Source organism: Rhinoraja longicauda, chromosome 23 (assembly GCF_053455715.1).
Source record: "Rhinoraja longicauda isolate Sanriku21f chromosome 23, sRhiLon1.1, whole genome shotgun sequence".
Classification (NCBI taxonomy): Eukaryota; Metazoa; Chordata; class Chondrichthyes; order Rajiformes; family Arhynchobatidae; genus Rhinoraja; species Rhinoraja longicauda.
In genome coordinates, this window is record NC_135975.1 from 2,698,130 (window position 1) to 2,722,693 (window position 24,564).

The 24,564-nt window shown below is 50.1% G+C and overlaps 1 protein-coding gene across 1 annotated transcript in view; it reads right to left on the minus strand.

Annotated features, from left to right (window-relative positions):
* Nucleotides 1–4,388: 4,388 nt before the first annotated feature.
* The window catches only part of itih5 (inter-alpha-trypsin inhibitor heavy chain 5), a 43,040-nt gene continuing 22,864 nt past the window's right edge, over nt 4,389–24,564 (minus strand). Inside the window, 7 exon segments of the mRNA XM_078419381.1 lie at nt 4,389–4,764; nt 8,310–8,687; nt 10,105–10,221; nt 11,719–11,772; nt 12,860–13,708; nt 18,525–18,696; nt 24,233–24,349. Of these exon segments, the coding sequence (XP_078275507.1) occupies nt 4,454–4,764; nt 8,310–8,687; nt 10,105–10,221; nt 11,719–11,772; nt 12,860–13,708; nt 18,525–18,696; nt 24,233–24,349 (1,998 nt within the window). The 3' untranslated portion in view covers nt 4,389–4,453.

The following is a 24,564-nucleotide window of genomic DNA, read 5'->3' on the forward strand; positions in this document are numbered from 1 at the left end:
CTGAGACTGACATCCCCTCCCTAATGTTTTTAATGACTGTTGGCAGATCAATTTCCCTCCTGGAATAAATAAAGTTCTATCGTATGGTATCGTATGCTCTGAGTCGCTTTCGGTAGATGGAATCTCATTCTCCAAACAGTGCCCGCTGATGCCAACTTCTCAACGGCATTGGAGACTCCCTGTTTTCAAGAGAGAGTTAGATTCAGCTCTTGGGGCTAAAGGAATCAAGGGATATGGGGAGAAAGCAGGAACGGGGTACTTATTTTGGATGATCAGCCATGATCATATTGAATGGCGGTGCTGGCTCGAAGGGCCGAATGGCCTCCTCCTGCACCTATGTTCTGTTTCTATGTTTCTAAAAGACTATTCGAGTCAAGCAGGATTTCTGAAGGGGAAAATGGGCTGGGAACCAATTGAAGTCAAAGACACAAAGATCATTGGAATCAATTGACAGCAGCAAAAGGGTGTAATTATTAAATCTTTGGCAGAAAAGTTCATAACAAGAGGAGCAATGTGGCATTACCGACATTTGGAGTCCAACATTTGACTGATGAATATGGATGAACTGTGTCAACACAGGTCGTAAAGGGCCAATTCTAACACTTAAGGCAATGGCCCAAACATTTCACAATGGAAAGGCCAGAGGAACTACAACACTTTGCTTTGTCTCTGTAGAAATGGACCAGAGAAGACCATATAATGGACCAGAGAAGAAACGTATAAGATTATTAAGGGGTTGGACACGTTAGAGGCAGGAAACATGTTCCCAATGTTGGGGGAGTCCAGAACCAGGGGCCACAGTTTAAGAATAAGGGGTAGGCCATTTAGAACGGAGATGAGGAAAAACATTTTCAGTCAAAGAGTTGTGAATCTGTGGAATTCTCTGCCTCAGAAGGCAGTGGAGGCCAATTCTCTGAATGCATTCAAGAGAGAGCTAGATAGAGCTCTTAAGGATAGCGGAGTCAGGGGGTATGGGGAGAAGGCAGGAACGGGGTACTGATTGAGAATGATCAGCCATGATCACATTGAATGGTGGTGCTGGCTCGAAGGGCCAAATGGCCTCTTCCTGCACCTATTGTCTAAATGGACCATAGATTCACAGGAATGAGTGAGTTAACATATTGTGAGTGTTTGACGGCACTGGGCCTGTACTCGCTGGAGATTAGAAGGATGAGGTGGGACCTCATTGAAACTTACTGATTAGACAAAGGCCTGGATAGAGTGGATGTGGAGAGGATATTTCCACTAGTGGGAGAGTCTGGGACCAGAGGTCACAGCCTCAGATTTTAAGGATGTTCCTTTAGGAAGGAGATGAGGAGAAATTTCTTTAGTCAGAGGGTGGTGAATCTGTGGAATTCTTTGCCACAGAAGGCTGTGGATATTTTTAAGGCAGAGATAGACAGATTCTTGATTAGTACGGGTGGCAGGGGTTACGGGGAGAAGGCAGGAGAATGGGGTTGATGGGGAAAGATAGACCAGCCATGATTGAATGGCGGAGCAGACTCGATGGGCTGAATGGCCCTAATTCTGCTCCTAGCACTTTCTGAACTTATTGAAGTTGGAGAGTTGTGGTGGACGCGTGTTACTCATGCTGGAGGTCTGTGGCCAGTGGAGTTCCGCAGGGCTCTGTGCTGGGACCTCTGTTGCTGTGGCTAGTGGAGTTCCGCAGGGCTCTGTGCTGGGACCTCTGTTGTTGTGGCCAGTGGAGTTCCGCAGGGCTCTGTGCTGGGACCTCTGTTGCTGTGGCTAGTGGAGTTCCGCAGGGCTCTGTGCTGGGACCTCTGTTGTTGTGGCCAGTGGAGTTCCGCAGGGCTCTGTGCTGGGACCTCTGTTGCTGTGGCTAGTGGAGTTCCGCAGGGCTCTGTGCTGGGACCTCTGTGGTTGTGGCCAGTGGAGTTCCGCAGGGCTCTGTGCTGGGACCTCTGTTGTTGTGGCCAGTGGAGTTCCGCAGGGCTCTGTGCTGGGACCTCTGTTGCTGTGGCTAGTGGAGTTCCGCAGGGCTCTGTGCTGAGACCTCTGTTGCTGTGGCTAGTGGAGTTCCGCAGGGCTCTGTGCTGGGACCTCTGTTGCTGTGGCCAGTGGAGTTCCGCAGGGCTCTGTACTGGGACCTCTGTGGTTGTGGCTAGTGGAGTTCCGCAGGGCTCTGTGCTGGGACCTCTGTCGTTGAGATCTATTTATATATAAACTAGTTGGTGGTAACGATGGATGGGATGGTTAGTATATTGGCAGATGACACCAAGATCGGTGGAGTTGCTGACTGTGAAGAAGGTTGCCAAAGTGTACAGTGGGATGTGGAGCTATAGGGTGATACAGTGTGGAAACAGGCCCTTCAAGCCCAACTTGCCCACACCGGCCAACATGTCCCAGCTACACTTGTCCCACCTGCCTGCATTTTGCCCATACCACTTCAAACCTGTCCAATCCATGTACCTGGCTAATTGTTTCTTAAATGTTGTGATAGTCCCTGCCTCAACTACCTCCTCTGGCAGCTCGTTCCATACACCCACCACCCTTTGTGTGAAAAACATACCCCTCAGATTGCTATTAAATCTTTCACTATTCTGTATGTCTTGAACTACTATCTACCTCATTGGAGACCTTGGGCTATCTTAAAATAGGACTTTACTGGACTTTATCTTGCACTAAACATTAGTCCCTTTATCCTGTATCTGCTACTGTGTGCACGGCTCGATTGTAATCATGTGTTGTCTTTCCGCTGACTGGTTAGCGCGCAACTAAAAGTTTTTCATTGTACCTCGGTACACGTGACAATAAACTAAACTGAACTAAATTAAACTAATCTAAAGCTATGGTCTCTGTTATTAAACATAAGATATAACCTAAAGGTTTGGAGGATGGTAATGCAACGTGCAATATAACACAAAGTAATAGGGTGGCACTGTGGCGCAGCGGTAGAGTTGCTGCCTTACAGCGAATGCAGCGCCGTAGACCCGGGTTCGATCCCGACTACGGGCGCCGTCCGTACGGAGTTTGTACGTTCTCCCCGTGACCTGCGTGGGTTTTCTACGAGACTCCAAAGACGTACATGTATATAGGTTAATTGGCTTGGTAAATGTAAAAATTGTCCCCAGTGGGTATAGGATAGTGATAATGTGCGGGGATCGCTGGGCGGCGCGGACCCGGTGGGCCGAAGGGCCTGTTTTCGCGTTGTATCTCAAAACTAAACTAAAAACTAAATAACTGATTTTCCATTGAACTTGTTGGACATTGCATATGCGAGAGACAGAACACAAAATAATCCAATTTATCGTCTACTGGATAATAATCTCATTTATCAACTGAGTGTGGATCTTGCCCAGTCTGTACAGTGAGTGAAGGCATGCAATAAACTTTACTTATTGCATGCCATGCCCTCATTTCAAAAGGGAAGCGAGTTTCTTGGTGGGAACCCCTTTAATGGGGCCAACGCAGAGAAGAGAAGTCTGCCCTCTTGGGAATGGGAACAAATTCTGGGCCGTAACAAACTTGGCTACGGGCTGAGATTTTAAGGAAATGTCGGAACATCTTTTGCAAACTATGAGGTAACCAAGGAAACCGAGCACCATGCTTTGAGATTGTGTGAAAAGCCAACTAAATATCACAAGCCCAGCTGCAAAGGGTGGTGACTGAATGTACTCAACGTGCCCATCCAGGCACGTGAGCTTAGGGTTGCCGACTATCTCGCTCCCAAATACGGGACGAAAGGTGACGTCACCGCCCCGCGTGACCTCACCCAGCCAGCGGCCACGTGCTCCCGCTCCACCAACGGCGGCCGCCCGGGCCGGGAGGCGGGTTGCTACGCAACGTCCGTGGGGTGGCGCCCGGGCCTCCGAACTGAGACTATCCGGAGCTAAAATGTCGTAAACCTAGAGTGTCGAGACCTAAACTGTCGGTGCCTACAGCGTCGGGGCCTACAGCGTCCGGGCCTACAGTGTCCGGGCCGACAATGTCCAGGACTACAGCGTCCGGGCCTACAGCGTCCGGGCCTACAGCCTCCGGGCCTACAGCGTCCGGGCCTACAGTGTCCGGGCTTACAGCATCCGGGCCTACAGTGCCCGGGCCTACACCGCCCCCCAGACCTAATACAGTATACGCTCTAGGCCCCGACACTGTAGGCTCCGACATTTTAGGTCCCGACCCTCGAGGTTTCTGACATTTCAGCTCTGGACAGTGTAGGTACAGGGGCCCGGGCGCCGCCTGACGGGGGTTGCATAGCAACCCGCCACCCAGCCCGGGCGGCCGCCATTGGTGAAGCGGGAGCACGTGGCCGCTGGCTGGGTGAGGTCACTTGGGGCGCGGGGCGGTGACGTCACCCTTTATCCCTTATTGGGGAGTGAGGAAGTTGGCAACCCTACTAATACGGGACAAGGGCGGTCCCGTACGGGACAAACCAATTTAGCCCAAAATAAGGGATGTCCCGGCTAATACGGGACGGTTGGCGACCCTACTTGAACTAGAGTTGGTCGGTGTTGTGTGTGGTAGTGTCAAAAAGATGCGAGGCGAGGTAGTCTTTGTAGGACCCATCGATCAAGCGGGCGGCGTTGTTCTTTGCAAACCAGCAGTCCACGCGGTGCTTGCCGTTGTAAATCCAGCGCTGCTTCCACACCACAGGCACCAGTCGATCCTTGACGCTGAGTGAAGCAGCCGTCCCTGCCATCCCCTCAGCCCCGTCAGCCCCAGCTCCCGCACGATCCCGCCCGCCAGCGGAGCTGCTTGCATTGGTGAACAGTTCGACGATTTGGACGTGGCTATGTAGGAATTGGCCTGTGGGAGGAACGGTGACAAACTAGAATTAGGAAACGACTGCAGGAATCGCAGTTATTCAGTGTCTTCCACCAACCCGGGACACTCTAAAGGTTTTTTACTGTCAATTGGAGATAGAGTGTGGATACTACAGGCCCTTCGGCCTACCGAGCCCGCGCCGACCAGTAATCCCTTACACTTGCCCTGTCCCACACACACCAGAGGGACAATTTACAATTTTACTGAATCCAATTAGCCTACAAACCCGCACGTCTTTGGAAGGAAGTGTGGGAGGAAACCGGAGCACCCGGAGAAAGCCCACGCAGAGTCACGGGGAGAACGTACAAACTCCGTTCAGACAGCACCCGCAGTCAGGATGGAACCCGGGTCTCTGGCGCTGTGAGACAGCAACTCTACCGCCGTGCCACCGTGCCCACCCTAGTCCTCTCACTCAACTTGTCTTGAAGTGTCTGAAGAAGGGTCTCGACCCAAAACGTCACCCATTCTACGTTAGGTGGGAGTAGAATTAGGCCATTCGGCCCATCGAGTCTACTCCGCCATTCAATCATGGCTGATCTATCTCTCCCTCCTAACCCCATTCTCCTGCCTTCTCCCCATAACCCCTGACACCCGCACTAATCAAGAACGAACATCAGGCGGCACGGTGGCGCAGCGGTAGAGTTGCCGCCTTACTGCGCTTGCAGCGCCAGAGTCCCGGGTTCGATCCCGACTACGGGTGCTTGTCTGTACGTTCTCCCCGTAACCTGCGTGACCAGAGATCTTCGGTTTCCTCCCACACTCCAAAGACGTGCAGGTATGTAGGTTAATTGGCTTGGTGTATGTGTAAACTGTCCCTAGTGTGTGTTGGATAGTGTTAGTGTGCAGGGATCGGTGGGCCAAAGGGCCTGTTTCCATGCTGTATCTCTCAACTAATCTAAACTAAACTTAATAAACTCTGTGCCTGTTCGTTCGATCTTCAAGACACCATCTAAGAATTTTCCATGGGTCAAAATTCTTAATATACTTACAGCGGCTCTCCTTTGATATCTATTTATTTGTTTAGTTTCAGTTTAGTTTATTGTCACGGGGCGGCACGGTGGCGCAGCGGTAGAGTTGCTGCCTCACAGCGCCAGACACCCAGGTTCGATCCTGACCACGGGTGGTTGTCTGTGCAGAGTTTGTACGTACTCCCCGTGACCTGCGTGGGTTTTCTCCGAGATCCTCGGTTTCCTCCCACACTTCAAAGACGTGCAGGTTTGTAGAGAAAAAAAACTGCAGATGCTGGTTTAAATCGAAGGTAGACACAAAATGCTGGAGCAAAGAGGTCCTTCTGCAGTTGTACAGGGCCCTAGTGAGACCGCACCTGGAGTACTGTGTGCAGTTTTGGTCTCCAAATTTGAGGAAGGATATTCTTGCTATTGAGGGTGTGCAGCGTAGGTTTACTAGGTTAATTCCCGGAATGGCGGGACTATCATATGTTGAAAGACTGGAGCGGCTAGGCTTGTATACACTGGAATTTAGGATGAGAGGGGATCTTATCGAAACATATAAGATTATTAAGGGGTTGGACACGTTAGAGGCAGGAAACATGTTCCCAATGTTGGGGGAGTCCAGAACCGGGGGCCACAGTTTAAGAATAAGGGGTAGGCCATTTAGAACGGAGATGAGGAAAATCTTTTTCAGTCAGAGAGTTGTAAATCTGTGGAATTCTCTGCCTCAGAAGGCAGTGGAGGCCAATTCTCTGAATGCATTCAAGAGAGAGCTAGATAGAGCTCTTAAGGATAGCGGAGTCAGGGGGTATGGGGAGAAGGCAGGAACGGCGTACTGATTGAGAATGATCAGCCATGATCACATTGAATGGTGGTGCTGGCTCGAAGGGCCGAATGGCCTACTCCTGCACCTATTGTCTATTGTAACTCAGCGTGTCAGGCAGCATCTCATAGAAACATAGAAACATAGAAAATAGGTGCAGGAGTAGGCCATTCGGCCCTTCGAGCCTGCACCGCCATTCAATATGATCATGGCTGATCATCCAGCTCAGTAACCTGTACCTGCCTTCTCTCCATACCCCCTGATCCCTTTAGCAAAAAGGGCCACATCTAACTCCCTCTTAAATATAGCCAATGAACTGGCCTCAACTACCTTCTGTGGCAGAGAATTCCACAGACTCACCACTCTCTGTATGAAGAAATGTTTTCTCATCTCGGTCCTAAAAGACTTCCCCCTTATCCTTAAGCTGTGACCCCTGGTTCTGGACTCCCCCAACATCGGGAACAATCTTCCCGCATCTAACCTCTCCAACCCCTTAAGAATTTTATATGTTTCTATAAGATCCCCCCTCAGTCTTCTAAATTCCAGCGAGTACAAGCCTAGTCTATCCAGTCTTTCTTCATATGAAAGTCCCGCCATCCCAGGGATCAATCTGGTGAACCTTCTCTGTACTCCCTCTAAGGCAAGAACGTCTTTCCTCAGATTAGGAGACCAAAACTGCACACAATACTCCAGGTGCGGTCTCACCAAGGCCCTGTACAACTGCAGTAGAACCTCCCTGCTCCTAAACTCAAATCCTCTTGCTATGAATGCCAACATACCATTCACTTTCTTCACTGCCTGCTGCACCTGCATGCTTGCTTTCATTGACTGGTGCACCACGACACCCAGGTCACGATGCATCTCCCCTTCTCCTAATCGTTCACCATTCAGGTAATACTCTGCTTTCCTGTTCTTGCCGCCAAAGTGGATAACCTCACATTTATAGAGAAGGAATGGGTGACGTTTCGGGTCGAGACCCTTCTTCAGATTTGACAGTTATATTGCTTGGCATAATTGTAAAATTGGCCCTAGTGTGTACAGGATAGTGTTAATGTGGTGGGGTCGCTGGTCGGTGTGGACTCGTTGGGCCGAAGGGCCTGTTTCCACGCTGTTTCTTGAAAACTAAATAAAAACTCCGACAATGGAGAAGGCCCAAGACTGAAGGGTCGGTGTGGGAATGGGAAGGGGAGTTAAAGTGTTTGGCTACCGGGAAATCATGTAGTGTAGGAAAATAACTGCAGATGCTGGTACAAATCGAAGGTATCACAGTGCTGGAGTAACTCAGCAGGTCAGGCAGCAACTCGGGAGAGAAGGAATGGGTGACGTTTCGGATCTGAAGAAGGGTCTCGACCCGAAAAGTCACCCATCCCTTCTCTCCTGAGATGCTGCCTGACCCGCTGAGTTACTCCAGCATTTTGTGATACCTTCAGGAAATCATGTAGGCTCAGTTTAGTTTAGATTAGTTTCGTTTATTGTCACGTGTGCTGAGGTACAGTGAAAAGCTTTTGCTGCGTGCTAACCAGCCAGCGGAAAGACAAAGAGCTTTATCACCTTCCATCACAGTGAAGAACGTGGAATCCGCTGTGGTGGATGTTTATGTTAAATTTTACTTTATGTGGCTGTGTGTCTTGTTGCTTTTCACTTAGTATGGCTGTACGGTAACTCAAATTTCACTGACCCTTAATTGGTACATGTGACAATAAATTGATCTTGAAATCTTGACTACAATTGGATTTGTTTGATAGGGTACTTACCCAAGAGACCATGGGCTTTGGAGGAGAGTCCTTGGCTGTTTTGGATGTAGAATCCGAGGTGATCCCTCTGGAAGGGAGCGGGGTTTTTGTACTGGTGGAGGAGGACAACGAAGGAGATGTGGTCTTTGACGGTCACGGTCACAGTGGACCTGGCGGAGATGGACACCAGCAGGCCGTCGCTCTCCACCTCGGCGGTCCGGTCGCAGGAGAGGACGAGCCGGTCCCGTCCGTCGAGGACCACCCGGTGGGCAGTGATCTCGATGTAGGAGCGGGCGGGTTTGCTGAGGATGATGGCGATGGTGCTGAAGTAGGTGCGCTGTTTCTTGTGGCCACCTGTTGGCGCCGGAGCTCCGGTCAGCTGTCCATTCACGGTCACACCTGGCAGAGAAGGTGAGCAAAGCATTGGTAGGGAACCAAAAACTGTAGGCGCTGCTATAAACCGAAGGTAGACACAAGATGCTGGAGTAACTCAGTGGGTCAGGCAGCATCTCGAGAGGGAAGGAATGGGTGACGTTTCAGGAGAAAATGGGTGACGTTTCAATAGACAATAGACAATAGGTGCAGGAGGAGGCCATTCGGCCCTTCGAGCCAGTACCGCCATTCAATGTGATCATGGCTGATCATTCTCAATCAGTACCCCGTTCCTGCTTTCTCCCCATACCCCCTGACTCCGCTATCCTTAAGAGCTCTATCCAGCTCTCTCTTGAATGCATTCAGAGAATTGGCCTCCACTGCCTTCTGAAGCAGAGAATTCCACAGATTCACAGCTCTCTGACTGAAAAAGTTTTTCCTCATCTCAGTTCTAAATGGCCGACCCCTTATTCTTAAACTGTGGCCCCTTGTTCTGGACTCCCCCCCCAACATTGGGAACATGTTTCCTGCCTCTAACGTGTCCAACCCCTTAATAATCGTATACGTTTCGATAAGAGCTCCTCTCATCCTTCTAAATTCCAAGTGTATACAAGCCTTTCAGGACGAAACTGAAGAAGGGTCTTCCACTCCTTCTCCCCTGAGAAGCTGCCTGACCCGCTGAGATACTCCAGCATTTTGTGTCTACCTTCGAGCAAAGCATTGAATTCAGTTCAGTTTATTGCCATGTGTACAGTGAAAAGCTCTTTGCTTCCCGCTAACCAGTCAGTGGAGAGAGACTGAAGAAGGATTAAAAAACCTTCTCGTAGGATGGAGATGGGGAGGAATTTCTTTAGCCAGAGGGTGGTGAATCTGTGGGATTGTTTGCCAAAGGAGGCCTTCAGTGGATATTTTTAAGGCAGAGATAGATAGATTCAGTCTGAAGAAGGGTCTCGACCCGTAACGTCACCCGTTCCTTCTCTCCTGAGATGCTGCCTGTCCCGCTGAGTTACTCCAGCTTTTTGTGTCTATCGTGGATAGGAAAGGTTTAGATAAATACTAGACCAAGTGGACCTGTTGGGCCCAAACCTATCTTGCATTGGTGCAGCACCCTCTCCTCCCTTCACCCCCTCCCTCCCTCCCTCCCTCCCTCCCTCCCTCCATCTCCCTCCCGAGGAGATAGATTTAAACTTTAAAATGTGAATAACTTTAAAAATATAACACCGATTTCAATTAAACTTCTTCCATTAGCACCAAAGGGACGACGGTGAGTAAGGTGGGCCTAAGGTTGTCGCGCTATCGTGTACCATTTTGGTTGTAGTTCAGGAACAAACAAACAAACAAACAAACGAGAGTTTTAGTATACAGATGGGCCAAAAGCAGGCAGATGGGTCCGGCATACCAATAATGAATCGAGCGATTAAGATTTCTCCCCTTCACCACTCACCTGAGCTCTCGTGATCAGACACCAGCCTAAGGACATCCCCTGGCTGGCCATCGATGTTAAAACACACGGACAAGTTGCTCAGGGGGAAATCCGCGATGAAGTGGGGGTCACCGTCAGCTGTAGGGCGGCAAACACTTTGTTACGTACGGCTGGGGTGACCAGGCAAGTGCCCGTGAACAAGCAAAATACATTCAGCAAAAGAAAAAGCAATCCAACACAGTCTTTCGATTGATTGAAAGGTACAGTATGGAAGCTGGCCCTTCGGCCCACCGAATCCACGCTGACCATCCATCGCACTAGTTCTACCTTACCCCCAATTTCGCAACCACTCCCTGCACATTCAGAAGGCAATTTACACAAAACCTACAAACCGACAGACTCTTGATTAGAGGGCGGTAAATCTGTGGGATTCATTGCCACAGACGGCTGTGGAGACCAAGCCAGTGGGTATTTTTAAGGCGGAGATTGACAGATTCTTGATTAGTACGAGTGTCAGGGGTTATGGGGAGAAGGCAGGAGAATGGGGTTGAGAGGGAGAGATAGATCAGCCCTGATTGAATGGCCAAGTAGACTTGATGGGCTGAAAGGCCTAATTCTGCTCCTATCAAACATGAACACAAACCCACACCTTCAGGCTTTTTGGTGTTAACATCAGAGTCATAGAGTGATACAGCGTGGAAACAGGCCATTCGGCCCAAGTTGCCCGCACCGGCCAACATACCCCAGCTATACTAGTCCCACCTGCCTGCGATTGGTCCATGTCCCTCCAATCAGCCATGATCACATTGAATGGCGGTGCTGGCTCGAAGGGCCGAATGGCCTCCTCCTGCACCTATTGTCTTATGTCTATAAACCTGTCCTCCCCACGTACCTGTCTAACTGTTCCTGAAGCATTGGGATAGTCCCTGCCTCAACTACCACCTCCGGCAGCTTGTTCCATACACCCACCACTCTTTGTGTGAAAAAGTTACCCCTCAGATTCGTATTAAGAGCGTTCATTTTTTTAAAACTTTGATTATTGTGTTATCTATGAGCCTGCTCGACCTCTCCCTATGGCTCAGGCCCTCGAGACCTGGCAACACCCTTGTAAATCCTCGTTCCTATCCAACTCCCAAAGAGTCCCAAGTTTGTGTTCTTTCAGCAACCTCTCAGGGTCTGTTCGAGTAGAACTATCGTGGATAATTGTGCAGGAAGGAAATGCAGGTGCTGGTTTACACTGGAGATAGACACAAAATGCCGGAGTAACTCAGCGGGACAGGCAGCATCTCTGGAGAAAAAAGGAATGGGTGACGTTTCGGGTCGAGACCCTTCTTTAAACTGAGAGTCAGGGGAGAGGGAGACATAGAGGTGTGAAAACGAGAGATCCATGTTCTCCACAGATGCTGCCTGACCCGCTGAGTTACTCCAGCACTCTGTAAAATGTCACCTATCCATGTTCTCCACAGATGCTGCCTGACCCGCTGAGTTACTCCAGCATTTGTGTCTGCCTTTGATAATCACCGTCCAGATCCAAAGTATGGGCCTTACACTATAATTCCCACTGTCTTCAAACGACAGCACAAAATTACTAGCCGAAGGGTCTTTAGCACAGATCTTCAAAGCTCTATCACTTACCTGATGTCTTTGAAACCACCACTGTTTTCTTTTTCTTGCTTAAGGAGGTACGCCCTGGATAAAGAGACCTCAGAGTTAAACCAGTTTTTGAACCCAAATCTGCACAAATAACATCTTTTAGACTTTTTACTTTTAGAGATACAGTGCAGAAACAGGCCACTCGGCCCACCGAGTCCGCGCCGACCAGCGATCACCAGTGGTTGGCGCTCAAGGACGGGCCCCTGGTGGGGGCTGGAGGTCGGTGGAGGACGCCTGATTAAGATCAAAGAGGGACCTGGCGTGGGGGAGGGGGGCAAGAGAACAACGAGGGACCATTGGGAACTATAATAAACATGGAAACATAGAAAATAGGTGCAGGAGGAGGCCATTTGGCCCTTCGAGCCAACACTGCCATTCATTGTGATCATGGCTGATCATCCACAATCAGTAACCCGTGCCTGCCTTCTCCCCGTATCCCTTGATTCCACTAGCCCCTAGAGTCTTATCTAACTCTCTTTTAAATCCATCCAGTGAATCGGCCTCCACTGCCTTCTGTGGGAGAGAATTCCACAAATTCACAACTCTCTGGGTGAAAAAGGTTTTTTCTCACCTCAGTTTTAAATGTCTCCCCTTTATTCTTAGACTGTGTGGCCCCTGGTTCTGGACTGGCCCAACATGGGGAACATTTTTCCTGCATCTAGCTTGTCCAGTCCTTTCATAATTGTATACGTCTCTATAAGATCCCCTCTCAATAGACAATAGACAATAGGTGCAGGAGGAGGACATTCGGCCCTTCGAGCCAGCACCGCCATTCAATGTGATCACGGCTGATCGTTCTCAATTAGTACCCCGTTCCCGCCCTCTCCCCATACCCCCTGACTCTGCTATCCTCAAGAGCTCTATCTAGCTCTCCCTTGAATGCATTCAGAGAATTGGCCTCCACTGCCATCTGAGGCAGAGAATTCCACAGATTCACAACTTTCTAAACACAGCGCCCTTTACTTCTTTGACAGTGGCGAAGAAGTACTTCTATACGAGGCGACCCTTTGCAGATCTTGACTCGATAAAACACACTTGACTCTGGGCTGTACCTCGGTACACGTGACAACAATAAACCTCTGCCTACAAACGTGCGCCCAATTGGTGCATGAATGGTCCTCACCTGGTTTGCTGTCGCTGTGTAAGCCTTGCATTCTCAGGCCTTGCGCCCAGGGATCTCCCGCCTCCATCTCTCCGCGAGGGTCGGGGCCTTCGTCCGTCCCATCCGCCACGCTCATGGCTGTGAGGGGGGTGAGGAAGTGGTACTCCAGCGAGAGGTTCCTGGCCTTGCCCGACACCATGTCCTTCGTCCTTCTGCTGTCGCCCTGCATGCGGGACCTCAGCAGCTCCTTGATGGTGAGGAAGCTCCAAGCTCTCTGGATCAAGTCAGGGCCTCCGGCCTTGTCCTTGGCCGCGCCCCGAGTCTCCTCGCGGCCGCCAGTGGCCACGTCGGTCTCCAGGGTAAGCTGCTTGTCGCTGCCGCTGGCCCGGACCGCCACGTGCAAGTTGTTGTCCGCGCCGTCCGCCAGCTTGCCCGCGATCACCAGCTCGGAGCCGTTGAAGTAGTTGGGGAAGGTGTTCCGCGTCACGTACTCCACCGCGTCGTCGGAGTAGTCCACCCGGATGTCCGAGAGGAGCGGAGTCCCGATTTCGTCGAAGAAGCCTTTGAGCTGGGCCCCGGCGTCCGCGTCCTCTCTGATCCTGCGCATCACGCCGCAGTTGTCCAGCGCCATGCGCTCCAGCAGCCGGTAGTCCACGTCCCTCCCGATCCCCAGCGTGAAGAGGCAGAACTGCTTCTCGATGGCCTTCCTCGTGTTGCTCAAGATCTTGCCAGGGTGCACCACCGAGATGGTTGGCCGCCCGTCGGTCACGAAGATGATCAGAGAAACTCTCCGGAGAGTTTTATCCTGCCGGCCGATGTAACCCTTCAACAACTCTGAGCCCGTCTCAATAGCGTCGTTTATGTTGGTACCTAGGAGAGGAGGCAGAATGTGCACCTTTCACCTTGGCTTGAGTCCAATATAAATCTAAGATGGCGCCCAACCCAGACGACTCTTTGTGTGCTGTCACTGGGGTTGCCAACTGTCCCGTATTAGCCGGGACATCCCGTATTAGCCGGGACATCCCGTATATTGGGCTAAATTGGTTTGGCACATATTAGGCCCGGGGACACTGTAGGCCTGGACACTGTAGGCCCGGACAGTGTAAGTCTGGACACTGTAGGCCCGGATATTGTAGGCCCGGACAGTGTAAGCCTGGACACTGTAGGCCCGGACAGTGTAAGCCCGGACACTGTAGGCCCGGACAGTGTAAGTCTGGACACTGTAGGCCCGGATATTATAGGCTCGCACAGTGTAAGCCTGGACACTGTAGGCCCGGACAGTGTAAGCCTGGACACTGTAGGCCCGGACAGTGTAAGCCCGGACACTGTAGGCCTGGACAGTGTAAGTCTGGACACTGTAGGCCCGGATATTATAGGCTCGGACAGTGTAAGCCCGGACACTGTAGGTCCGGGGACAACTGTAGGCCCGGACAGTGTAGGCCCAGAGGCCCGGGCGCCACCTAACGGAGGTTGCGTAGCAACCTGCCTCCCAGCCCAGGCAGCCGCCATTGATGGAGCGGGAGCACGTGGCCGCTGACTGGGTGAGGTCACGTGGGGCGCGGGGAGGTGACGTCACGTTCTGTCCCTTATTTGGGAGTGAGGAAGTTGGCAACCCTACTGGTCACAGAGGTGGATCTGCAGTCACGCGTTACAATCGCTCCACTCTTTTATGTCTCTGCTCTTTCAAGGACCAGTCTCACCCCGATCATTCCCTCTTCTCCCCTCTCCCATCACAGTTTAAGAATAAGGAGTAGGCCATTTAGAACGGAGATGAGGAAGAACTTTTTCAGTCAGAGAGTGGTGAAGGTGTGGAATTCTCTGCCTCAGAAGGCAGTGGAGGCCAGTTCGTTGGATGCTTTCAAGAGAGAGCTAGATAGAGCTCTTAAGGATAGCGGAGTGAGGGGGTATGGGGAGAAGGCAGGAACGGGGTACTGATTGAGAGTGATCAGCCACGATCGCATTGAATGGCGGTGCTGGCTCGAAGGGCTGAATGGCCTACTCCTGTACCTATTGTCTATTGTCTAAGAGTCAAGAGTACAGTACAGAAACCAGCCCTTCGACGGACAGTGTCTGTGTCAATCATGATGGCAAGTTAAACTAATCTCATCTGCCTGCACGTGATCCATATCCCACCGTTCCTTGCGTATCCATATGCCGATCGAACAGCCTCTTAAACACCCCTGTCGTATCTGCCTCCACCAACACCCCTGGCAGAGCGTTTCAGGCCCCAACCACCCTCTGTGTAAAAACCTTGCCCGCCACATCTCCATTAAACTTTCCCCCCCCCACTCCTCACAGCTCTGTCCACTCGTGCTGGGCGTCTCCAACCCTGGGGGTAAAAGGTTCTGCCTGTCTACCCTGTCTATGCCACTCATAACTGTACACACTAAAATGGTGCATGATTTACAGGCCGAAATGAAAGCAAGAAAGAGTGGGGCAAGTGTGTCGCCATCTTGTAGTCCTTTCAGGCACTGAAGGAATGACTGGACTTTACTGGACTTTATGTTGTACTGAACGTTATTCCCTTTGTCTTGTATCTGTACACTGCAGATAGCTTGGTTGGAATCATGCATAGTCTTCCCGCTGACTGGATAGCATGCCTTTCACTGTACCTCGTTACACATGGCAATAAACTAAACTAGACTAAACTAAACACTAAACTCCATCTACACCTCACGCTGCCTCGGCAAGGCCAGCAGCATCATCAAGGACCAGTCTCGCCCCCGGCCACTCCCTCTTCTCCCCTCTTCCATCGGGCAAGAGGTACAGAAGTGTGAAAACGCACACCTCCAGATTCAGGGACAGTTTCTTCCCGGCTGTTATCAGGCAACTGAACCGTCCTCCCACAACCAGAGAGCAATCTTGAACTACTATCTACCTCATTGGTGACCCTCGGACTATCCTTGATCTGAGATAGAAAGGTGACGTTTCACAGAGTGCTGGTATAACTCAGCAGGTCAGGCAGCATATCTGGAGGACATGGATAGGTGACGTTTCACAGAGTGCTGGAGTAACTCAGTGGGTCAGGCAGCATCTGTGGAGGACATGGATAGGTGATGTTTGGGGTCGGAACCCTTCTTCAGACAATCAGGGGAGAGGGAGACATGGAGATATTGAAGGGGAAGGTGTGAAATTACCCTTCCATACCATTCCACATCTCTCATTTCCCTCTCCCCTGACTCTCAGTCTGAAGAAGGATCTCGACCCGAAACATCACCCAGTCCTTTTCTCCAGAGATGCTGCCTGACCCGCTGAGTTACTCCAGCACTCTGTGAAACGTCACCTATCCATGTTCTCCAGAGATGCTGCCTGACCCGCTGAGTTACTCCAGCACTCTGTGAAACGTCACCTATCCATGTTCTCCAGAGATGCTGCCTGACCCGCTGAGTTACTCCAGCACTCTGTGAAACGTCACCTATCCATGTTCTCCACAGATGCTGCCTGACCCGCTGAGTTACTCCAGGCAACTGAACACGTCCTACCACAACCAGAGAGCAGTTATATATCTTGCACTAAATATTATTCACGTTATTCCCTGTACCCATCGCGTCTGTACACTGTGAACGGCTCGATTGTAATCATGCATTGTCTTTCCGCTGACAGGATCAGCACGCAACAAAGCTTTTCACTGTACCTCAGTACACGTGACATTAAACTACACCTTTACAGACACAAATAGCTGGAGTAGCTCGGCGGGTCAGACAGCATCTCTGACTAGGCAGTGAAGAAAGCGAATGGTATGTTGGCATTCATAGCGAGGGGATTTGAGTATAGGAGCAGGGAGGTTCTGCTGCAGTTGTACAGGGCATTGGTGAGACCACACCTGGAGTATTGCGTCCAGTTTTGGTCTCCTAATCTGAGGAAAGACATTCTTGCCATAGAGGGAGTACAGAGAAGGTTCACCAGATTGATTCCTGGGATGGCAGGACTTTCATATGAAGAAAGATTGGATAGACTCGGCTTGTACTCGCAGGAATTTAGAAGATTGAGGGGGGATCTTATAGAAACTTACAAAATTCTTAAGGGGTTGGACAGGCTAGATGCAGGAAGATTGTTCCGATGTTGGGGAAGTCCAGAACAAGCGGTCACAGTTTAAGGATAAGGGGGAAGTCTTTTAGGACCGAGATGAGAATTTTCTTTTTCACTCAGAGAGTGGTGAATCTGTGGAATTCTTTGCCACAGAAGGTAGTTGAGGCCAGTTCATTGGCTATATTTAAGAGGGAGTTAGATGTGGCCCTTGTGGCTAAAGGGATCAGGGGGTATGGAGAGAAGGCAGGTACCGGATACTGAGTTGGATGATCAGCCATGATCATATTGAATGGCGGTGCTGGCTCGAAGGGCCGAATGGCCTACTCCTGCACCTATTTTCTATGTTTCTATGTTTCTGACTAGAGTAATGATTAGGTTGGGGTAGGGACAGAAAGAGAGAGAGAGAGAGAGAGAGAGAGAGAGAGAGAGAGAGAGAGAGAGAGAGAGAGAGAGAGAGAGAGAGAGAGAGAGAGAGAGAGAAGAGAGAGAGAGAGAGAGAGAGAGAGAGAGAGAGAGAGAGAGAGAGAGAGAGAGAGAGAGAGAGAGAGAGAGGGAGAGAGAGGGAGAGAGAGGGAGAGAGAGGGAGAGAGAGGGAGAGAGAGGGAGAGAGAGGGAGAGAGAGGGAGAGAGAGGGAGAGAGAGGGAGAGAGAGGGAGAGAGAGGGAGAGAGAGAGGAGAGAGAGAGAGAGAGAGAGAGAGAGAGAGAGAGGTTACTTGAAGTTATAGAAATCAATATAGATACCGCTGGGGTGTAAGCTGCCCAAGCGAAATATGAGGTGCTGTTCCTCCAATTTGCGCTGGGCCTCACTCTGACGGTGGAGAAGGCCCAGGACAGACAAGAAAGGTCAGGGTGGGAATGGGAGGGGGGGGGGGGGTTCTATTTCTCATTGTTCTAAACCAGCACTTCGTATGTCATTTTCCCCATTTTAAACATTACTTTTCCTACTTCAACTACCTCCTCAGTCTGAAGAAGGGTCTCGACCTGAAACGTCGCCCATTCCTTCTCTCCTGAGATGCTGCCTGACCTGCTGAGTTACTCCAGCATTTTGTGAAATAAATACCTTCGATTTGTACCAGCATCTGCAGTTATTTTCTTACACCTCCTCCGGCAGCTCATTCCATACACCCACCACCCTCTGTGTGAAAAAGTCACCCCTCGAGCTCTTAATAAATTTTCCCCTCTCACTTTTAACCTATGCCCCCTAGTTTTTAATTCCCCTCCTCTCCATCACAACAAACAGTTCTCTATTAAAACAAAATCCAGATTCCAAAGGGGGAGATTTTGTATTGGAGGTGAGGCGGCACGTTAGCGCAGCGGTAGAGTTGCTGCCTCACGGCGCCAGAGACCCGGGTACGATCCCGACTACGGGCGCCGTCTGTATGGAGTTTGTACGTTCTCCCCGTGACCTGTGTGGGTTTTCCCCGAGATCTTCAGTTACCTCCCACACTCCAAAGACGTACAGGTTTGTAGGTTAATTGGCTTGGTATAAATGTAACATTGTCCCTTGGGGAGTGTTGGTGTGCGTGGATCGCTGGTCTGTGCGGACAGGGTGGGCCGAAGGGCCTGTTTCTGCGCTGTATCTCTAAGCTAAAAAAACGAAACTAAGATGAAAGTTCGCAAGGTGTCGAAGTGAAATTAAAATGGATGCTCCTTTACCTCCCGAAGGTGACATGAGGTAGATGTACTTCCTGGCATCTCGGAGGGTATCTCGGGTAACTGGGACCAGGCTCCCTTGTTTCCACACCTTGACACGCCCAGAGAAGTTGATGATGTTGAAGTGGTCAATGGGCCGAAGGTCATTGAGGATCGTGAAGAGGGCATCTTTAGTCTGTAAACATATTAGATGCTCAATGTAAAATATCGTCACATAAGGTCAATAATCCTTGACTGAGTTACTCTAGCACTTTGCATCTATTATTATTATTATTTGAGTTTAGTTTAGTATAGAGATATAGCTTGGAAACAGGCCCTTCGGCCCACCGAGTCCGTGCCGACCAGCGATCCCCGCACGCTAACACCATCCTACATACACTGGGGACAATTTTACATTTTATACCAAGCCAATTAACCTACAAACCCGTACGTCTTTGGAGTGTGGGAGGAAACCAAAGATGTCGGAGAAAAGCCACGCAGGTCACGGGGAGAACGTACAAACTCCGTACAGACAGCACCCGTGGTCAAGATCAAACCCGGGTCTCTGGCGCTCTAAGACAGTAGCTCTACCGCTGCGCCACCGTGCTGCCCGTATTAGATGCTGGGAGTTCATGTTGCAGTTGTATAAGACGTTGGTCAGGCCGCATTTAGAGTATTGCATCCAGTTCTGGGTACCGTGTTACAGGAAGGATGTTGTCAACTTGGAATGGGTGCAGAGAAAGTTTATGAGGATCTTGCCAGGACTCGAGGGCCTGAGCTACAGGGAGAGGTTGAGCAGGCTGGGACTCTATTCCTTGGAGCGCAGGACGATCTGTGGAACATCTGTGGAATTCTCTGCCTCAGAAGGCGGTGGAGGCCAATTCTCTGAATGCATTCAAGAGAGAGGTAGATAGAGCTCTTAACAATAGCGGAGTCAGGGCGTATGGGGAGAAGGCAGGAACGGGGTACTGATTGAGAATGATCAGCCATGATCACATTGAATGGCGGTGCTGGCTCGAAGGGCCGAATGGCCTCCTCCTGCACCTATTGTCTATTGTCTATTGTCTAGGATGAGGGATGATCTTATAGAGGTGTATAAAATCATGAGAGGAATAGATTGGGTATGCTGGGCATTCTTTTGCCCAGAGTAGGGGAATCGAGAACCAGAGGACATAGATTTAAGGTGAAGGGGAAAAGATTTAAGGTGAGGTGAGGAAACATCGCAAACCATCAAAATCTCTCAACTTCGCCAGTTTAACTGATCTTTAGTCAGAGGGTGGTAAACCTTTGGAATTCATTGCCACAGACGGCTATGGATATTTTATGGCAGAAAGTGAAAGATTCCTGATTGGTACAGGTGTCAGGGGCTATGGGGAGAAGGCAGGAGAATGGGGTTGAGAGGGAGAGATGGATCAGCCATGATTGAATGGCGAAGTAGACTTGATGGGCCGAATGGCCTAATTCTGCTCCATTCACTTATGACCTTGTGAACTTATGAACTCATGAACCGCTCTGATATTTTGGAACATGCCTTCAGCTGCCGAGGCCCTGAAAGCGTGAGTTCCATGCATTCCATTGACCTCTGCACATTCTTCTCATTCTCAGTAAGAATGCTCACAACCTAACTCTGTCCCCGAGCCTTCCTTATCTCACCTGCGACCTTTGTGTACAGATGGTCAGTAAAAATGGTGTTATTAGCAAGTCTCTTACAGATAGGGTTGCCAACTTCCTCACTCCCAAATACGGGACAAGGTGACGTCACCGCCCCGCGCCCCACGTGACCTCACCCAGCCAGTGGCCACTTGCTCCCGCTCCACCAATGACGGCCACTCGGGCCGGGAGGCGGGTTGCTACGCAACCTCCATTAGGTGGCGCCCGGGCCTCCGGGCCCACAGCGTCCAGGCCTACAGCGTCCTGGCTTATAGTGTACGGGCCTATAGTGTCCGGGCCTACAGCGTCCGGGCCTACAGTGTCCGGGCCTACAGCGTCGTCCGGGCCTACAGCATCGTCCGGGCCTACAGCGTCGTCCGGGCCTACAGTGTCTGGGCCTACAGTGTGCAGGCCTACAGCGTCTGGGCCTACACTGTCCGGACCTACAGCGTCCGGGCTTACAGCATCCGGGCCTACAGTGTCCTGGCCCACAGCGTCCGGGCCTACAGTGTCCGGGCCTAATATGGGACAAGGGTGGTCCCGTACGGGACAAACCAATTTAGCCCAGAATGCGGAATGTCCCGGCTAATACAGGACAGTTGGCAACCCTACTTACTGAGAATATAGAATGAATATTGAACCGGTAAGGTGGCGCATCTGTAGAGTTGGTGTGGGCACGTTGGGCCGAAGGGCATGTTTCCACGCTGTATCACTCTATGACTCTATCATCTTTAAACCAAGTACAAAATAACAAAGGGAGACATATTAAGGGTGGCACAGTGGCGTCCTTAATTTCATGTTTTATGTATCTTGGTGTATTTTATGAGTGTTGGCAGACCAATTTCCCTCCCGGGATAAATAAAGCTCCATCGTATCATATCGTATCATTAGAGCTACTGTCTTACAGCGCCAGAGACCCGGGTTCGAACCTGACTACGGGTTCTGTCTGTAGCATGTTTCTACGTTCTCTCCGTGACCTGCGTGGGGTTTTTCCTGGGTGCTCCGGTTTCCTCCCACACTCCAAAGACAGTAGGCTAATTGGCTCGGTAAAATTGTAAATTGTCCCTAGTGGGTGTAGGATAGTGTTAATGTGCGGGGATCGCAGGTCGGCGTGGACTCGGTGGGCCGAAGTGCCTGTTTCCACACTGTATCTTTAAACTGAACTAACCTAAACTAAAATAAACTGAACAGTACAGCACAGAGACGGGTCCGAACATGATGCCAAGACAAACGTTTATCTGCCTGTACATGGCCCATATCCTTCCACATCCGTGTGCCTATCTAAAGGCCTCTTAAACGCCACTATCGTATCTGCCTCCACCACCACCCCTGGCAGTGCGTTCCAGGCCCCCACCACGTTCTCTGTAAATAAAACTTGCCCCCTCACATTTCCTTTAAACTTTGCCCCTCTCACCTGAAAGCTCTGCCCTCTAGTCTTTGACATTTCCATCCTGGGAGAAAGGTTCTGACTGTCTACCCTATCTAGGCCCCTCATCATTTTATATCCGATAGAAATATAGGACTCCCCACAACCTCCAGCCATCCAGAGAAATCAATGCAAGACTGTCCAACCTCTGCCTTCTGATCCAAGCATCATTCTGGTGAGCCTCCTCTCCACAACCTGTATCTGCTGCACACTTTTTAGTTTAATTTAGAGATACAGCGCGGAAATAGACCCTTTCGGCCCACCGGGTCCGCGCCGACCAGCGATCCCCGCACACTAACACTATCCTATACCCACTAGGGACAATTTTTACATTTACCAAGCCAATTAACCTGTACGTCTTTGGAGTGTGGGAGGAAACCGAAGATCTCCGAGGAAACCTACGCAGGTCACGGGGAGAACGTACAAACTCCGTACAGACGGCGCCCGTAGTCGGGATTGAACCCGGGTCTCCGGCACTGCATTCGCTGTAAGGCAGCAACTCTACCCTGTGGATAGTTCGATTGTAATCATGTAATCATGTACTTGTAATCATGTACTAAGACTAATCAATGGTCTTTCTGCTGACTGGATATAGCACGGAACAAAGTTTTCTCACTGTACCTCGGTACACGTGACCATGAACTAAACGAAACCCAACTGAACTGGGAACTTTAAGGCATTGCGCAATGCAGATGTTTTTTTTACTTTTTTCCATTATTTAAATTCTTTCACATCTGTCCAATGTGTTATTCTTACAGTACAAGGCCATAAATGTAATTCACAGATGTTGGTATCTCTCAATCGCTGTTTTTGAAAACAGTTTAAGCTTGAGTTCTTGAAAAATCTGCAAAGATCTTCACAGATAATGCGGAAAATCTGTGTACACTGGCATAAATGTCCAACACAGAATGATTTACGGGAAAATTAAAATAAAGCTCCACCGAAGCTGATGGTCACTCTAATTGCACAGCTGACTCTGAGACTGGATGGGTTCCTAAAACATGAATCATAGTTAAGCTCGACACAGAGTGCTGGATTAACTCAGTGGGTCAGACAGCATCTGTGGAGAACATGGATGGGTGACGTTTCACAGAGTGCTGGAGTAACTCAGCGGGTCAGACAGCATCTCTGGAGAACATGGATAGGTGACGTTTCAGAGTGCTGGAGTAACTCAGCGGGTCAGGCGGCATCTCTGGAGAACATGGATAGGTGACGTTTCACAGAGTGCTGGAGTAACTCAGCGGGTCAGGCAGCATCTCTGAAGTAAAAGAAGGTGTGACATTTCGGGTCGGAGTCCTTCTTCAGACTGGCTTTCTGACAGGTACGTTAAATCCAGGTGTACACTGGACCTATCCCTAACTTTCTCCGCTGCATAAAATCCAGTCTGAAGAAGGGTCCCGACCCGAAACGTCACCTATCCATGTTCTCCACAGATGCTGCCTGACCCGCTGAGTTACTCCAGCACTCTGTGTCTATCTTTGGTATAAACCAGCATCTGCAGTTCTTTGTCTTGTACATTAATCATAATCATAACAGTGGAGATAAATTTGCTCAGTACTCCAAATCCAAAAATGTTAATAAAGTCAAAATGCATCAGCACAATATTTAACACGTGATGATTTATTGGAGATTTCTCTCCATCTTTGAGAAATGTGAGAAATCAGGAGAATAAGCTTGGGAAGATGATCAAGCTAACCATTTTCTGGGCCTTGAGCCAAATTATTGATGAGAAACATGGGCCAAACGCAGGCAGGTGGGACTAGTGTAGATGGGACACGTTGGCCGATGTGGGCAAGTTGGGCCTGTTTCCACGCTGTCGAACTCTATGACTCTGTCATCTCTAAACCAACAAAGGGAGACATATTAAGGGTGGCACAGTGGCATAATGGTAGAGCTGTGGCCTTGTAACGCCAGAGACCCTGCTTTGATCCTGACCACGGGTGCTCTCTGCACAGAGTTTGTACGTTCTCCCTGTGACCACGTGGGTTTTCTCCAGGTGCTCAGATTTCCTTTCACACTCCAAAGTTTTACAGGTTTGTAGGTTAATTGGCTTTGGTAATAATTGTAAATTGTCCCTAGTGTGTGTAGGATAGTGGCAGTTTGCGGGGATCACTGGTCGGCGTGGACTCGGTGGGCCGAAGGGCCTGTTTCCACGCTGCATCTCTAAACTAAACTGGACTAAAGTGGCAGGCAGTTGAGTAAAGGGAAGGGGTGTACTGTATCGACTAGGCTTGTATACACTGGAATTTAGAAGGATGAGAGGAGTTCTTATCGAAACCTATAAGATTATTAAGGGGTTGGACACGTTAGAGGCAGGAAACATGTTCCCAATGTTGGGGGAGTCCAGAACAAGGGGCCACAGTTTAAGAATAAGGGGTAGGCCATTTAGAACGGAGATGAGGAAAAACTTTTTCAGTCAGAGAGTTGTGAATCTGTGGAATTCTCTGCCTCAGAAGGCAGTGGAGGCCAATTCTCTGAATGCATTCAAGAGAGAGCTAGATAGAGCTCTTAAGGATAGCGGAGTCAGGGGGTATGGGGAGAAGGCAGGAACGGGGTACTGATTGAGAATGATCAGTCATGATCACATTGAATGGCAGTGCTGGCTCGAAGGGCCGAATGGCCTCCTCCTGCACCTATTGCCTATTGTCTATTGTACCTGTTTTATTTTGTGTCCACGCATCGATGCACTTGTGTCGATCACGAATACCACATTCTTTGGCACCGCGGGGAGGCCCTTTGGGGCAAAATAATGAACAAAATACCCATTTTGAACCTGTAAAGGAACAACAACAACAACCTTACTATAACTGCATGGCAAGAGGCAATAAAATATCGTCAGTTTATCGGTATTAGCAACATAAGTAGAACATAGCACAGTACAACACAGCACGGTGGCGCAGCGGTAGAGTTGCTGCCTTACAGCGAATGCAACGCCGGAGACCCTGGTTCAATCCTGACTACGGGTTCTGTCTGCGCGGAGTTTGCACG